This window comes from Gastrolobium bilobum, unplaced genomic scaffold, assembly GCF_033153095.1.
Source record: "Gastrolobium bilobum isolate Gb01-03AN ecotype WA unplaced genomic scaffold, APGP_CSIRO_Gbil_v1 utg14974, whole genome shotgun sequence".
In the NCBI taxonomy this organism is placed as follows: Eukaryota; Viridiplantae; Streptophyta; class Magnoliopsida; order Fabales; family Fabaceae; genus Gastrolobium; species Gastrolobium bilobum.
In genome coordinates, this window is record NW_026896585.1 from 82815 (window position 1) to 101978 (window position 19164).

At 37.8% G+C, this 19164-nt stretch overlaps 1 protein-coding gene across 1 annotated transcript; it reads right to left on the reverse strand.

The window, feature by feature from the left end:
* Positions 1-504: 504 nt before the first annotated feature.
* Positions 505-3271, reverse strand: LOC133300772 (GDSL esterase/lipase At4g10955-like). Its single transcript, XM_061500362.1, has 2 exons — positions 3117-3271; positions 505-1549 (listed from the first exon to the last, which is right to left on the reverse strand). Exons 1-2 carry the CDS (start codon positions 3269-3271, stop codon positions 505-507), a joined length of 1200 nt encoding a protein of 399 aa, XP_061356346.1.
* Between the last annotated feature and the right edge of the window lie 15893 nt (positions 3272-19164).

Sequence of the window (19164 nt, forward strand, 5' to 3'; positions counted from 1 at the left end):
ATTCCCAATCAACTTGAGGGAGAGCTCGAATCCCTGCTCTTAGGAGACAGGCCGAACGAAATCACAAAGAAAAGGAACTAGGAGAAACTAACCACGCTCTTAGCAGAATGAAAACCTCTTCATCTGATTTATATATATTTGATGTGTTTTTCATATTATTATGACCAATCCTTCACTTAAGATTGACTACAACGCAACGCTAAGGGGAAATTACAACTGCTCCGCGGCCTGTAAAAACATGGATAGTCCCCAAAGTAAATACTCATCTATAATCACCCATAATCTCCCCCCGGCCTATAAAAATATGGATTTAAATTTGTGTGTGAGACACTAACAGTGAAATCATAGAAGAATGACATCATATATCATAAGGCAAACAAATCAATTTGTTTATTATATATATATATATAAGAAAACCAATATAAGTTAACAAGATATGAACACAAACAAAAACATAATTAAGAATGAATAATAATTCATTACTCTAACAATCAAAGTCCATTGTTATCGAGGCTTCCCCTGCATAACTTGAGAAGAAGAACCACTTGTAGTATATAAAGATTTAAGTTGCCTGCTTATGAGTTTGCTATTATGTATAGCCTGCTGAAGTTGTGCATCACTTGACCACCATTGTTCCAACCCATGAGCTTCATGAAACTTCTGCTTTTCCTTTGTGACAACAAACAACTTTGCTGCAAAATGTTGCTCATTTGTTGGAGCAACATTTTCCTTGTCAGCAACACCTTTATCTTCTGAACCATCAGGTTGAGTATAAGAGCAACAAATATAGTCACTGTTGTTTACATACAAATGAGGAACCCATTTTCCCACCCCAAAACCACCATTCTTCAAGCTAGGTAATCTAGGTATCCAACTCTTGAGTCCTATATTGCTCAAACTCTTGTCCCCATCATTGCTTGCTTGAGCTTCATCACCATCACTAGAAGGAAACATAGCTTTAAGTCTCTTCCAAACCAATTCAGCTTTTTCTCCAATATTTCTGAGACTCATAGCTATTGAAACAGAAGGTGGATTAAATAAATGTGTCTCCACATAAATGCCTTCTTTTGCTAATGCCTTTCCCACTTGAAGAGCAAAACCAGCTCCTAAGGAATGCCCTGCAATACAAACATTACTGCTTCCATATGTGTCAGAAACAGATTTTAGAACATTCAAAGCTACCTTAAACCTCACAGAACCCTTTAAGCTTTCCCATGCAAGAAAACGAAGGTCATCTTCAATATCTCTTCTCATTGTGGGGCTCTTGAGTACTGTTCCCCTTAATGCTAAAACAGCTCTTGGGGCACCACTTGGTCTAATTAATACTAAGTCAGCCATTGCTGCAGATCTATCCCATTCAAGTATTGCACCAAAAATGGATCCATCTCTTTCATCAATCAATGTTTGTGTGAGCTTGTACTTGAAGGGAATCCACCAATTTGGAGCAAGAGCATTTTCTTGTGTTCGATTCTCTTGTCTATCAAGTTCAAGCAAGTAAACAGCTTGTATAAAGCATGCAATGACAGTTCTTTTATAATTTGCATCCTTCCTGCACTTAACAAAATAGTTATCATTATACACACAAATTGAAAGAATGTATAAAGGAAAGGGTAGTTCAATCTGTACAAAGGATTTTTTGAGATAACACAAATACACAACTATACCAAAATTTTAAGATATTGCTAAAAAAACAAAATTTTAAGATATGTGATAAAAGTAAAAGAATAATTTTATATAACACAGAAACCAAATGGGGCGACAAATAAAACTCTAAAATCACAAAGTTATAGAAGTTCTATACATGAACCAACTATTTCGAAAACTTAAACTTAACAACTATAATTAAGAAAATCCATAATACAAAATGTGAAAGACTTCAATTTTTCTCCTTCACTTCGGTTTATAGCTTTGACTATCTTTCGACTAAAAGTAAAAATATAATACAATGATAATTCTAAGTACAAAAACTTAAAACATTATATGAATGAAAGTAAATGAATGGTTTTATATCTACTAATTTTAATTTAAGAAAATTCGTACTACAAAATGTGCAGAATTCTTCATTTATTTATTTATTTCCATTTACTTTGTGGTCGTAGCTCTGACAATCTTTACGCATGCGGCCCAATTAAAACTTACATAATAGCCAATGCATAATTCTAACTCGACGAAAAATCCTAGTGGAAAACAATGACATTGAAGGTTATTATTGAGACTTAAGGAAAGGCTGTAAATCAGGGTCGCCAAAATTCTATTTCAAATGCTTAATAATTAAAGCAACTAAGAAACCGGTAAGAAACCGGGTATCAAGATGGAGATTCCAACAAATCGGCACATCAAATTCAAGAATTACCAAATTTGAATCTTCGAAATTAAAAAAGCTATACCCCGATTGACAGCACAAGGCAAAGAGGCAACAGGGTAATAAATGATTAACCTATAAGGAAACTAAAAGTAGATAAGCATGAATTATCATTGACATCTGCAATTTTGGAAAAGTTTATTTAAAATTCATACTTTATTTCAAAGGCACCCACCAAAAAATATTTCAAAAAAAATTAAAAACAAGATCTAATCCAACGTTGTTGGCGGATGTAGATGATCCCATGCCGGTACTTGAAACTAACATCTAATTATATCACTTGGATCTCAAAAATCCAAGAACCCATCTCTAATTAATTATAATAAACAAAACCCAGTTGATAAATTTTGCAACTAAATTCAAAATATTCAGTAAACTCAGCTGATAAATTTTGCCACTTTTTCTAGTTCATAAGAGTTCCTCCAATTAGAAAAAACCGTAATGTTCAAATTCTCTGCAAAACCATTTGTTAAAAGGTTACAACTTCATGCTTAAATTTTAAAACCCATTCTTCTAACAACTTCAAAATGGATCAGATCAACACTCAGATCCTTCCCACAAGAACCCAATCATGATTATTAACAGTTTAACACTGCTCTGTCCCAACACTTCCAGAAAACCAAGTTACAAACTTTTCACTCAAAGTTTCAAGCATTAACAAAATGAGGTTAAGAAACAACAACCCCACGAGTCAAAAAGTAAAATTTATCTGAGATTCAGTTAGATCAAAGCCAGAGCTGAAATGGGTACCAACCAGCTAGAACTGATAAGGTCTCTCCAGTTAAGGGTAGTCAAATTGCGAGGGCCAGAGACATGAAAGGCATAAGGGTGAGCTTCTTCTTCTTGAACCACTACCCCTTTCACTTCTTCTTCTTCTTCTTCTTTGCTCACTTGGCTTGTTGTTTCCATGTTAATGCTAATGCTGATGATGAAGCTGCAGAGAAATTAAGAGTGTGTTTGAACTGTGAAGTGAAGTAGTGCGTTTATGGAAAGTTTGCAGATTTTCCTCTGTGAACTAGTTGTTTTCAATATTATTGGATTGTTGTGATCTTTTTTTTTTCTCAAAACTATAAAATAACCAAATTCAAATTAATTCAGTTCCCTACTATGTAACGGTCATATTTCCTTTAACGCTACCGTTTTTCTTTTTTTCTTTTTTCTTTGTTTTTTCAAATACAATAATGAAAGGAAAATGGATTTTGAAATTTTACTTACTAGTATTTTACCTAATTCTTGTACTACTAGTACATGAATTTTTAACTATTATTATGTTAAAGAAGATAACTTTAAATAATTAATATACAATGTTATTATTAATGCATATGGAATAATAACGTTAAATCAAAGTTGAAACATATACAATAATTGATACAATTTATTGCATTATTAAAGTAATGATATTAAATAATTCTTTAAATATTACATTAGTTATAGTATATCAAAATATTATTATTTCTTATTTTAAATTAATATTTCAAATTCATTTTGGGGAATCTTCCGTTTGCAGATGACATCATAACTTTGTTGTTGATTGACCGAAAAATTGAAAGTTTTTGGAGAGAGTTCCTTCCAAGAGATGCTTATATTAAAAATTCTAAGAGCATGTTTGGATCCTCTTATTTTTAAGCTAGAAGCTACTTATAAGCTAAAGCTAAAAAAAAGAGCTTAAAAAATTAAGCTAAAAGCTGTTTGAAAATTACATAAAAGTTTTAGCTTAAAAATTACTTAAAAGCACATATTTCAAGAAAATTATCTTTCTCTCTATATTTATCACTCTTCATTTAAAAAAAAAGCACACAATTCAAGAAAAACAGATAAGAGATTAAAAAAAAGCTCCTCCTAGGAGCTTTTAATTTTCTGTTTTTTTCTTCATTATAAAAACAGAGCTTTTCGTTATAAGAGCTTTTCCCAAAATCTGTTTGGCCTAACTTATGCTTATAAGTAGCTTCTAGCTTAAAAATAAGAGGATCCAAACAGGCACTAAGTTTTCTCATAATCACTTATTTTTCTTCTTAAATTTTTTAATTATTTATCTCCTTACTTAAAGTTGATTTATCATTTATCCCCTGACTTGGTTTTTCATCCAAAATTATAGTTAACAGTGTTAATTTTTTTATAAAATACCAAAATTAGCCTTTAAAAAAAGCGTTAGTTGATCTTCTTCACTTTGTTATCGTCTTTTATTGGAGATCTGAAAGCCTTTTTTTGCAAGAGCTACCTCCATCAAAATGAAAGGCAAAAGTAAAATAATTCTTATTTACAACTAAGCTAAGCTATCATAAAATAAAAACAGAGTCCGTACAGAGACAAAAAAATTGTGGAGTCTAAATAGTAATGGGTACCCAACGTTAAAGAAGATAAAAAAAGAGGAGCATGGAATAATCCTGTGAAGCTCAGATTCAACACAAGTCCATCTCAAAGTCCCCATTAACATTTGAATGTAATTTTGAACATTGATTTTTCAACTTTGTTCTAAATCACATGTCAATATATACAATATGTTTTAAACCCGAACCTTTTTATTTTCATTGTTGTAATATATCAGCAATTTTTAATAATGTTGTGAAAGATAATTATGCGTTGCTGACCGTTGTGTATTCAAAAGGAAACTGTGTTATTGAAAGGACACCAAACCAAAAGTGGCTTCTCTCTTTCTCTGTGTGTAAATTGTAATGACTCTTTATTTGAAAATTAAGTTGGATGAATTGAGCAAATCTCAAATGGTTTCATTCATGTGGTGGGAGAAAGTCTGAAAATCAACTAATGCTTTTTTTTTAATGGTTAGTTTTGGTATTTTATTAAAAAAATAACACTATTAATTGTAATTTTGGCTGGAAAATCAAGTCAGGGTGGTAAATGATAAAGCAACTTTAAGTAAAGAGGTAAATGATTAAAAATTTTGGGGAAGGGGTAAGTGATTATAAGAAAACTTATTCCAATTTAATAGAAATTGATTATCAGCAGCCAAAAAATATCTAGAGCAATTAAAACAATAATCCAAATAATTTGAATCTTTCATTAAGTTACAGACTGTAACATCCCGAGCGCTGATGAGGGCGGGGAGTGATCGTCGGTGCAAAGAGGCACGGACAAGGAGAGGCTCCTGACAGGCTTCCAGCGGGGGGTTACATGCATGAATGAATCGAATCAACACCCGAACGAGAAGGATTCCAAAGACTGTGCAGGTATGAGACTGCACAGTTTGGGATAGCTTATAAGAATTAATTGGTACTACCTATACTAACAAGATGCATCTGCTTTTCGGTAGCCCGGATCGGAAGAACTCCATAGTTAAGCGTGCTTGACTTGGAGCAATTATGGGATGGGTGACCTCCTGGGAAGTGTGCGAGTAAGGAAAAAGTACATTGAAAAGTCTCGTGTTAGTATGTGGGGATAGTGTAATTTTATTTAAACCATACGTTACTACCTTAGTGTGCCAAGTAGTCCCCTAAGACCAACAAGGCTTATAAACTCATTTTTATTAGTATTAAACACTAAACATCTCCACTCTTTGTTTGTTTAAGAAATTTCTATACTACTTTTATGGTCCCCATCTTCCAATATGTTATAGAATTCTTTGTTAGCTACGCGTGGGTTCAAACCGCGCTCAAATCGGAGCGTCGTAGCCCAAGTTATGAATTTTTGAAGAAAAACTGTTAAATTTCACAGGGGTACCGCGCTGAGAGCGCCAAACCCGCGCTACGAGTGTGAACCTTGCTGCCATTTTTGCACCTACAGCGCCGTCAACGCCAGGTCCGCGCTGTGAGCGTGAACCTTGCTGCCATTTTTGCACTTACGGCGCCGACAGCGCCAACTTGGCGCTCAGAGCGCCACGGTTCTGGAGATTACACCTAGCCTTAGTATTTTACCTCTAACTAGAGTTATACTTATCCAATTGACTCAATCTTGGTCTCGTTGGAAAGCTAAGAAAAAGATCTACAACTTCCATTAAGACACAAGGGTCCAAATCAATCATATAGGATATGAAATATGGATCACAAGATAGGATATCTTTATTTTCATATGGATTTTCAACCTACAAGTCTTCTTTCACCTAATTGACATCATATAATCCTTTCAATACACGATTCTTGATTCTTTCAAGGTACACATACCTTAAAAGAAACATCCATACCCTTTCATCATTTATATATACAATAATCCCAACATTACATCATCTCTACAAGTCTTAATTACAGAATCATGGGACTTAGCTACAAAATACTATGATCAAGTCATTAGCTCCCAACAACAAAAGAGATACCACAGGAGATGAGCATAGGCTAAGTCCATCTAATTAAAACATAACATGCATATGACAATTGGCTTTCAATTAACGATCCTATACATATGAACTACAAAATGGCATGCTTAATTCCAATGATGCAAGATCTTCATGTATCAACTAATCCAAATATGGCCACTTGCCACTGGAGGCTCCTGCAGCATCCTTACCTGAAAGGGGGTCCCCTCAACACGAGGTGAGATATACGAATATATCACAGTAAACCAGGGGTCCTTGGAGCATTTCTCCACCCCATAGTTCAATCTCAGTATAATAGCAATAACAATAAATAATGCAATAAATACATATTCATGTAGTGTGTAACAAACATCTCCAGGAGAAATTCCTCGAGCTCTCAAGTTGTCCTAAGGATACTCAGATGCAAATAGTCCTACTGGCCAGCTAAACTACCAAGTATGAACTACCAACATAGGGAAACACCATCCTATGCCACACCAAATGCATACACATACGTATAACAAAGCATTAGGCTATTCCATTGCATTTATATACACTATCAACAACCACTACCCATTCAGGGCTTGGTGGAACAATAAAGGGATTTACACCCAAGGTCCGAAGGCTTACCTCAAAGCTCCAGTTCAACCTTTGTTCTTCACCAACAAGTTTTACCACCAATTACAATAATCAACTTCACAAACAAACACCTACACAATGTATAATGCAATCAAAACATATTGCATCCAAGAATATCTCATAATTATCAACCAAACTATCCAATTCATCCCACAACAAAGCATGAGCTTACCTATTCCAATGAGCTAATCAAGCTCCATAGCTCCCTCCAACAGTTGGTCACTCAAGGTTGGTTCAATTTCCTCAATCCTAGACATAACATGGACACAATCAATATCCAACCAAACCAAACCATTTATTACTAATATAACAAAATCCACAATCAAGTATATAATCTTGTAATTTTCAAAATATAATCAATTGACTATCTAAGCTCATTTTCACCGATTAAGTGACATTCCGAGCATTTTTCACAACATACACTAAGCCTCAATCCTCCTAGAATATAGCCAATCTACTCACATTATCATAAAATCCTAACAACACTATTCATCATGACCTAAACTCATGAAAATCTCAAGGAATCATGTGAAAGAGAGTGGAAACTTACCACAAATGGTCACACAACAATGGAATGGGTGTTCCTCAAGCTCCCATGGAGGTAAAAGCTACCAAACCCCTCAATTTTTCATATGGGTTGAAATTTTGGAGGGTGAAATCTCTCTCCACAAAGCCTCCCACTCAAAACCAAACTTGAATTATGAAAGAGGAGAAGATTTGGAGTGGTTTAGGCTTTGGAATCAAGGAAAACGGTTGGGTATCAAGGAAGTTAAGATTTTTCTCGTATTTGGTCTTCTCTTTCTCTTTCTCTCATGGTGGGTTTGTGTCTTTTTGTCACTTAACATAAGTTAAGTGACTTTAAGCGGGTATGGGTTCATCTATCTATTCAACTCCATTTCCCACCAAACTTTACCCAACGGTCTGGAATATTTTTCTAGGAATATCTTCACTTTTATTTTTATATTTTAGGTACTTTTTCTACTCCCATTTATACCCCTTAATTTTCACTGAGTGCACTTTTTACCTCAAAAGTGACCCTAATTGATTTAATTAGGCATTATACTTAATTTTACTCACTAATACATGCTTAATTACTTAATTACATGTAATTTACAAATTAATCATGTTGGGCTATTATAGTCACCTTACCTTTTTGCGATTTTTTCCACAAAATCAAGAACTTACTTGTCCTCAAACTCAGGATATTGCCGGAGAAGCTCGTCCTTCCGCTCCCAAGTGGACTTTTCAGGCGCCCTTCCTTCCCATTAAACTTTCACCATAGGAATGGATTTATTCCTCAGCCTCTTCTCATCTCTTTCGAGTATTTTCAATGGCCCAACGGGAGTTTTCAAATTTTCTCGAATCTCAACATCATCAGGTTGAACCACACGAGAAGGGTCAGCTACATACTTCCTCAATTGAGAAACATGGAACACATCGTGTAAATTTGATAATTGAGGAGGCAAGGCAAGCTGGTAGGCAACCGGTCCTACCCTACGTAGAATCCGGTAGGGTCCCATAAATCTCGGACTCAGGTTCCTCACTCCAAGGGCTCGTCCAACACCCGTAACCGGTAACAACTTTAAAAACACATAATCTCCCTCCTCAAACTCTAGAGGCCGATGTTTGAGATCATAATAACTTTTCTGGCAATCTTGAGCCTTTTTCAGACGATCCCTAATCATTTTAATCTGTTCAGTGGTCTCCAGAACAAAATCTAATCCAAATCGCTCGGTGTCTCCAACCTCTGACCAGCAAGTACGTGTTCTACACCGGCGACCATACAATGCCTCGTAGGGAGCCATATCCAGACTAGCATGAAAACTATTATTATAAGAAAACTCAACCAGAGGGAGATATCGATCCCATGCAGTACCTGCTCCAGGGTGCAAGCCCTCAGCATATCCTCCAACGTCTGAATGGCCCTCCCAGTCTGACCATCCGTCTGTGGATGATAGGCAGTGCTCAGTCTCAACTGAGTGCCAAGAGCCTCCTGCAATGCTCCCCAGAAGCGAGAAGTGAACTTCGGGTCCCGATAACTAACAATGCTCTCAGGCACCCCATAAAGCCTCACAATCTCTTCACATAGAGCCTAGCCAATCTCTCAGCAGAGAAATCTACCCGTACTGGTAAAAAATGTGCGGACTTGGTCAATCTATCCACAATTACCCATATAGAATCATAACTAGCCTGTGTTCGCGGCAAACCCACTACAAAATCAACGGAGATACTCTCCCATTTCCATTCAGGAACATCCAGAGGTTGCAACATACCAGAAGGCTTTTGATGTTCAATCTTGACCTTTTGACATACGAGACACTTAGAGACAAATTCGGCAATGTCTTTCTTCATACCAAGCCACCATAAATTAATCTTTAGGTCCTGATACATCTTTGTAGCTCCTGGATGGACAGTGAATTGACCCTTATGGGCCTCTGTCATTACTTCCTCCGCCAACTGCCTCGGTACAACAATACGACCTTGATATAATAGTATACCCTCATCATTGCAGGATACATCACTATGACCTTTCAGTTGTTTAGCACTTTCACTTTGCAGTTCAGCTTCTTTAATTCTGGTCATCATTTCATTTTCGAATCTTGTAATTTCGATGTCACAAATTCTGCCTGGAAAGACTTCAGATAATTTCATATCTTTGAACCTTTCAATCACATCAAAATCTCTCATCATCGTGCTTGCTAAGCTCACAGATTTACGGCTCAATGCATCAGCTACAACATTAGCCTTGCCGGGATGGTATTTTAATTCGAAATCATAATCTTTTAGGAACTCGGTCCACCGTCGTTGTCTCATATACAACTCCTTTTGATCAAACAAGTACTTCAAGCTCTTGTGGTCACTAAATACAGCAAACTTCATTCCATACAAGAAATGCCTCCATTTTTTCAACCCAAAAACAATTGCAGCAAGCTCTAGGTCGTGGGTCGGATAGTTTTCTTCATGCGGTTTCAATTGCCTTGATGCATACGCTACCACCCGCTTATCTTGCATCAGCACACATCCTAATCCTTTTTTGGAAGTATCACTGTATAATTCAAATTCACCTTCCGGATCAGGAAGTACTAACACTGGAGCTGTTGTCAATTTTTCCTTAAGATTTTGGAAACATTCTTCGCATTCCTGCGTCCAAATAAATGGAGTATACTTCCGGGTCAAACGGGGTAATGGCAAAATCATTGTAGAAAATCCATTTATAAATCTCGGGTAATAACCGGCCAAACCCAAAAAACTCCTTACTTTCGTTAAAGTCTTTGGTCTCTCCCAATCAATAACGGCCTCTATCTTACTAGGATCAACCGCCACTCCATCAGCAGAAATGACGTGACCCAAGAATTGCACTTGAGAAAGCCAAAATTCACATTTTGAAGGCTTCGCATACAACTGTTTCTCTCTAAGAATTTGCAACACAATTCTCAAGTGATCCGAATGATCTTCCTTACTCTTGGAATATATCAGGATATCATCAATAAACACAATCACGAATTGATCCAGAAACGGCTTAAAAATGCGATTCATATAATCCATAAACACCGCCGGAGCATTACTGAGCCCAAACGGAATTACCTGACACTCATAATGTCCGTATCTAGATTGGAAAGCAGTCTTCGGAATATCTTCTTGCTTAATTCGGATCTGATGATAACCCGACCTCAAATCATTTTTTGAAAAGACACAAGCACCCCTCAACTGATCAAGCAAATCATCTATGCGAGGGAGAGGATACTTGTTCTTAATGGTAACCTTATTCAACTGACGGTAATCAGTGCATAACCTCATGCTACCGTCCTTCTTCTTAACAAATATAACTGGTGCTCCCCACGGGGACACACTTGGCCTGATAAACTGCTTAGCCGAAAGCTCCTCAATATGCTTCTTTAACTCGGCTAATTCCGGTGGTGACATCCGATATGGAGCCAGAGAAATAGGTCCCACACCAGGCAACAAGTCAATCGTGAACTCAATCTCTCTATGAGGTGGAAGTTGCGGAATCTCATCCGGAAACACATCCGCAAACTCTTTCACCACGGGAATATTGTTGATCTCCTCATAACTTCCACCTACTAAACCCCCCACAAAGACATATCCCAATGCCCCGGCCCTCAAAGCCTTTCTAACCTGCAACACAGATAGATATGGGGAAGAACTAGTAGTACAATCATCAGCAGAAAGCACAATCCTTTTTCCACAACAGTCTATCATAGCACAGTTCTTAGATAACTAGTCCATTCCCAAGATAACTTGAAGACTGATCATAGGCAAACAGATAAAACTGATGTATAACACTTCTCTCCAGTAGCAGTCACCACTTTCATTGGAGGAGAAATGTCGTACATAGGTAAATTTAGCCCAACGGCCATAAAATCCGACATACAAGAGTGTGTAGCTCCTGAGTCAAACAAGACCTCAATATCCATATTATCAATATAAATTATACCTTTCACAAGGTTTGGAGCCTTTTCTGATTGTTGACGGTCCTCGGTGTATACTCTACGAATCGTCTGGGACTCTATCGTAGGTGGAACAACCGAAATAGGAACAGCAGCTTGAACTGTCATGATCCTCACTTCATTTTGAGAGCACTGCCTAGAGTGATGACCGGGTCTTCCACACTTATAGCAAATAACTTCACTTGTAGCACACAGACCTCGATGCTCTTTTCCGCATCCTCTACACTTAGGAGGAGGTCCTCTATCAACAAAGTTCTTTTGATTTTCGGGTTTCTTGAATATGTCGAGTGGATTGTTCACACTCAGCTTCTTACCCTTTATTTTCTTGTTCTTCCAATAATTTGAGCCAGTTGTTCTATTTGTATTAGGTGCCTAGGCCTCAGAAGGCTTCTTCTACCTTTCGGCACTGATTCACAAATCTGCTAAACTCTCGAATGTCACAATTTGATATCTTCCGAGACATCTTCGCGTTCAGATCCCATTGAAACTTGGAGGTCATCTCAGCTGGAGTAGGTAGGGCTCTCCCATAGTTGGCGTACTTCACCAATTCATTGAACTTGGCAAAGTATTGGTCGATTGACATCGACCCTTGCTTCAGATCATTGTATTCATTTTGCTTCTTCTCCCGAGCCTCCCTGGGGAAGTAGTTTTCTAAGAACAACGTCACGAACAACCGCCAGGTGATTTCCTGGCCTTCAGCTTCTAATGGTTGCACTGTATTCGTCCACCAATCTTCAGCTTCACCTTCCAGCATATACACAGAGTAGACTAACTTCAATGCATCAGGACATCTCATCACCCTGAAGATCTTCTCCATAGCTTGGAGCCATTTTGCTGCCACCAGTGGGTCATAGCCTCCATTAAAAGAAGGAGTTTTGTGTTTTCTGAAAGCCATCAATCGCCTTTCTTCGGCTTCATGTTCATCGACATGCTCTTCACGCGGTTGACGAACCTCAGTGTGATGACTATGACTACCAGAATGGTGACTAGCCTCACCATCATTGTTACCCGCTTCACCCTTTTCCTGTAGAATATGTGGAGTAGGCGCAGCAGTGTGAGGAGGAGGAGTGGGTTGCCGGTTCTCAAGTCTCGCACCCCTCAATGTCCTCAACTCGTTCATCATCGCAGCCATGGCAGTCCGCGTGTCTTCATTAGTTTTCATCAATGTTTCATTAGCCTGTCGACTAGCAGCCAATTCCCTTTGCATATCCGCCATAACGGCCGCCGCAGGATCAAATTGTTCACCTGTTGCCCCACGATCACTTCGGGGCCTAACTAAAGCAGCCAAAACAGGTTCTGGCTGATCATTGGTATTCGATGGTCCAGGGTTATTCCGGTTCCTCGTCATGACACTACACATGTTACACAAAGAAATGAGTTGATTAGACTCACACCCAGTGATCACAAATGCAATAATCATAAAGAGTACCCAAAACAACTTTAAAGCATCAAACACCAAGCTGATATAACAAAAATCCACAAGTTTCCCTAAGAAACTGCTCTGATTGTGTCCATGTTAGAGCAATGAAAGCATCAAACACAAGGTTGGTTCCACATATAGTTTAAGTTATGATTGCAACTATTGCAATTGTTTTAATTATGGATTTGATTTTAAATATAAACGCTCATAAATAAAAAGGAAAAAGTTTATCCGTACTTTAATTCAATATTTGTGATTGTAACTGCGCCTAATGCCATCATATAATGTTAACAAACCGGTTCTAGAACGGGGTGTTACATTTCATGGTATCAAAGCAGTTTCTTAGGGAAACTTGTGGATTATTGTTATATCTGCTTGGTGTTTGATGCTTTATAGTTGTTTTGGGTACTCTTTATGATTATTGCATTTGTGATCACTGGGTGTGATCCTGATCAACTCATTTCTTTGTGTAACATGTTTAGTGTCATGGCGAGGAACCAGAATAACCCTGGACCATCGAATACCAATGCTCAGCCAGAACCTATTTTGGCTGCTTTAGTTAGGCCCCGAAGTGGTCGTGGGGAAACAGGTGAACAATTTGATCCTGTGGCGGCCGCTATGGCAGATATACAAAGGGAATTGGCTGCTAGTCGACAGGCTAATGAAACATTGATGAAAACTAATGAAGACACGCGGAATGCTATGTCCGCGATGATGAACGAGTTGAGGACATTGAGGGGTGCTAGACCTGAGAACCGGCAACCCACTCCTCCTCCTCACACTGCCACGCCTACTCCACCTATTCTACAGGAAGAGGGTGAAGCGGGTAACAATGAGGGTGAAGCTAATCACCATTCTGATAGTCATAGTCATCACTCTGGGGTTCGTCAACCACGTGTAGAGCATGTCGATGAACATGAAGCCGAAGAAAGGCGATTGACGGCTTTCAGAAAACATAAACCTCCTTCTTTTAATGGAGGCTATGAACCACTGGTAGCGGCAAAATGGCTCCAAGCTATGAAGAAGATCTTCAGGGTGATGAGATGCCCTGATGCTTTAAAGTTGGTCTACTCTATGTATATGCTGGAAGGTGAAGTTGAAGATTGGTGGAAGAATACAGTGCAACCATTAGAAGCTGAAGGCCGGGAAATCACCTGGCGGTTGTTCGAGACGTTGTTCTTAGACAACTACTTCCCCAGGGAGGCTCGGGAGAAGAAACAAAATGAATACAATGATCTAAAGCAAGGGTCGATGTCAATCGACCAATACTTTGCCAAGTTCAATGAATTGGTGAAGTACGCCAACTATGGGAGAGCCCTACCTACTCCAGCTGAGATGACCTCCAAGTTTCAATGGGATTTGAACGAGAAGATGTCTCGGAAGATGTCAAATTGTGACATCCGAGAGTTTAGCAGATTTGTGAATCAGTGCCGAAAGGTAGAAGAAGTATACAATGTGTCCCAGACCAAGAAGCCTTCTGAGGCCCAAGCACCTAATACAAATATAACAACTGACTCAAATTATTGGAAGAACAAGAAAATGAAGGGTAAGAAGCTGAGTGTGAACATCCACTCGACATATTCAAGAAACCCGGAAATCAAAAGAACTTTGTTGATAGAGGACCTCCTCCTAAGTGTAGAGGATGCGGAAAAGAGCATCGAGGTATGTGTGCTATAAAGGATGCGGAAAAGAGCATCGAGGTCTGTGTGCTACAGGTGAAGTTATTTGTTATAAGTGTGGAAGACCCAGTCATTACTCTAGACAGTGCCCTTAAAATGAGTGACGACCATGACAGTTCAAGCTGCTGCTGTTCCTGTTTCGGTTGTTCCACCTACGATAGAGTCCCAGATAGTTGGTAGAGTATACACCATGGACCGTCAACAATCAGAAAAGGCTCCAAACCTTGTGAAAGGTATAATTTATATTGATAATATGGATATTGAGGTCTTGTTTGACTCAGGAGCTACACACTCCTGTATGTCTGATTTTATGGCCGTTGGGCTAAATTTACCTATGTACGACATTTCTCCTCCAATGAAAGTGATGACTGCTATTGGAGAGAAGTGTTATACATCAGTTTTATGCAAAGATATGGAATTTAAATATGAAGACCGAGATTATGTGCTGGATTTTATCTGTTTGCCTATGATCAGTCTTCAAGTTATCTTGGGAATGGGCTGGTTATCTAAGAACTGTGCTATGATTGATTGTTGTGGAAAAAGGATTGTGCTTTATGCTGATGATTGTACTACTAGTTCTTCCCCATATCTATCTGTGTTGCAGGTTAGAAAGGCTTTGAGGGCCGGGGCATTGGGATATGTCTTTGTGGGGGGGGTTTAGTAGGTGGAAGTTATGAGGAGATCGGCAATATTCCCGTGGTGAAAGAGTTTGCGGATGTGTTTCCGTATGAGATTTCGCAACTTCCACCTCATAGAGAGATTGAGTTCACGATTGACTTGTTGCCTGGTGTGGGGCCTATTTCTCTGGCTCCATATCGGATGTCACCACCGGAATTAGCCGAGTTAAAGAAGCATATTGAGGAGCTTTCGGCTAAGCAGTTTATCAGGCCAAGTGTGTCCCCGTGGGGAGCACCAGTTATATTTGTTAAGAAGAAGGACGGTAGCATGAGGTTATGCACTGATTATCGTCAGTTGAATAAGATTACCATTAAGAACAAGTATCCTCTCCCTCGCATAGATGATTTGCTTGATCAGTTGAGGGGTGCTTGTGTCTTTTCAAAAATTGATTTGAGGTCGGGTTATCATCTTATCCGAATTAAGCAGGAAGATATTCCGAAGACTGTTTTCCGATCTAGATACAGACATTATGAGTATCAGGTAATTCCATTTGGGCTCACTAATGCTCCGGCGGTGTTTATGGATTATATGAATCGCATTTTTAGCCGTTTCTGGATCAATTCATGATTGTGTTTATTGATGATATCCTGATATATTCCAAGAGTAAGGAAGAGCATTCGGATCACTTGAGAACTGTGTTGCAAATTTTTAGAGAGAAACAGTTGTATGCAAAGCCTTCAAAATGTGAATTTTGGCTTTCTCAATTGCAATTCTTGGGTCACGTCATTTCTACTGATGGAGTGGCGGTTGATCCTAGTAAGATAGAGGCCGTTATTGATTGGGAGAGGCCCAAGACTGTAATGGAAGTAAGGAGTTTTCTGGGTTTGGCTGGTTATTACCCGAGATTTATAAATGGATTTTCTGCAATGGTTTTGCCATTACCCCGTTTGACCCGGAAGTATACTCCATTTATTTGGACGCAGGTGTAACACCCTCTCTTGTAGGCCTCCAAGAGAGTTGTTTGCTAAGCGGAATTAGAGTTCTTTAACAGTATTTTAGAGACTGAAAAATTTCGCTTTTACCTTGCCAATTAAAACTAAAGAGGGGATCTGGTTAATTACAAAAATCAGAGTACACAAAATTTCTTAAACTTATTAAAAATATAAATTTCCTGATAGACTTTGCTGTCTTTAAAAATTCGTATAAAATCCAGTTCAGCGATTCAAAAATATATTCTTTGTAATCTGGAAACTAGACATGTGGGGCTTCACGTTAATATAAAATAATAGTGATTTGGAGTTCGTTTGCCCCTCGAAACATAACTCGCAAAATAAGAGAGAAAATAGTGGAAATATCACAAATGCCCTGGCTGGTAAAATTCATAATAAATCGATCTTTCAGAATTTCTTTGCAAGGTTTATATATATAATGAAACTAGACACCTGGGGCTACCCGTGCATATAAATTATAAGAAAATCGGAGGTCCGTAGCCCCAGTACGACAACTTACAAAGTGCTCGCAAGGACTTTTCAAAACTCAGCATTTAGATAACATGTCAAAATCCTTTTCGCAAACGTTTCAACATCTGTTTCCAAAATACTTGCTGGTCATAAAATCGTAATGCAATAATAAAATCCCAGTAGTGTGACAACAAAACCATAATGCAACAATATTAACTAGGCACAAAATCATAAATAGTCACTTCAAACATTTAATCATTTTCATCATATATCATAACGCGTATATAACGCCCTTTTTCCTTTACGCTCATAGCACCGTCGTGCGCGTAGCATCACAGTGGGTATTCCTAATGGCTCCCATGAAGGTGAATCCCACTGTGGAACCTATGCGGACTGAAGCCAAGTGTCCCCTCTCCTGGTACCAGGCATGCCTATATGATGCATGCTCAGTCACATGTCCTCAATACAAATATATATATTCAAGATGTCATGAATCAAGTACACATGCCATGTTATGCAATCGCACCCAACAGAAAAATGTATTATGATGTAAAATGCATGCATATATCATATCATCCTTTCATATTCTTACCATTGGCTCATCATCATCATAACATACATAGAACAAATGTGAGCAACACATTACAATTCCATACACTAGCCAATAGTCACATTAGGTAATACCGCCTACACATACATGTGACGTTTACAACTTTTTAAACAGACGTATCACCAATTCAGTCCACTTTCTTAGGAGTTCGCAGACCTAAACCAATATATAACAAAATCAGAATTTTATTTGACATTATTCCTATATGTTACATAGAGTTCCCATTCTTCTAAGTCCTTGGTTCCCAATTTGTTTCCATGCTATTAAAAATTAACTTTTTATGGATTTATATATCCCTAAGGCCAAAGCTTAACAGCTGAATAGAATAATAATAAAAATATAACAACATAACACTTCCCATGATTTCAAATTAATCACCATACTCTTTAACCCTTGGATTAACTCGAGTTTCGTGCTTTCTATTTGGATTATAATTTCTGCCTTTGATTTTATCTTACCAATTATATCAACTAACAACTTCCCAAAGTCTATACAGGTTCGGTTTGCACATGCAGAACCTAGGAGCTCAAACTTTTCATTTATATCACAGGTTCTATGTGCCTCGGGGTGACTATGAGATTTAATCATATTGTCCCAAATTAGTTCTTGATACATTCTAAGCTTAGTTCAGCGGTTAGGGCTTATAACTTTCTCTCAATAATTCTTCCAATAACTTAATCATGGATAATTAAACATTCAGTATTTCGTCCTCCTTAGTTTAATGTATTCCCAAACCATGAACATCCTTCAATTCCAATAAAACAGTACCACAAATAACGAGGTCGTCTTCCAAGCCCCAAAATAAAGTCTTTATATATGCATACACTAAGGTTGTGTTTCACACAACTAAGCAGAAATCAAAAGGGAACGACAACAATAAAAAGTCCTCCTTTGATGCATGTGAGGCTGAGACAATGAGGAATATAGGGACTTGGTTTATGTTATGTTACCTTAACTAGACATTCATTATCAGAATTTAGTAGAACCAAAACAGTACTTGTTATCTTTTAATTAATTATTTTTTTCCATCTAATTACACAACTTTAACATAGTAAACAACCACTTTAAACCACATGAAATTCCAATTTAAACATATCTCATTAGAGTACATCATTCTCATCATTAATCATCATGTTCCTCAATCAATCGTATCACTTATAGGATAATGATCCAACATTTAACATAGACATTCAGTTGACAACAACTCATGGCCTACCTTCCTATATGGCCGTGGGTAATACTCATCATTATTATGGATTTTTCATTCATTTTCTAATAATCTCATATTCAAATCAACTTATAGCTCATAAAAAAAACGTATTTACATCAATGCAAGGTACCCATTTACCGTATCGAATAATTAACTCTCACCAATTTAAAAACTCTAGTTCATGAGCATGAAAACCGAGAAAGAACAAAGGGGAAATAAAAAGGTTTCCCTAAGAGTTTTCCTTTTGGCTTCTAATTAGTATCTTCACTTCAATCAACAAAACAGAAAAATAAAATACGGAACAGCCCACACACTCTCACACGCTGAAATTAGAAAACAGTAAGGTGTGAATCACTCACTTGTTCTTGCGTGCAGTGGAAAGTAGGTCCGAATTCTAAAGATGATGGTTCTTTCCTAGATAGACTTCAGGTTTTGCTGCTGCATGCAGAGGAGG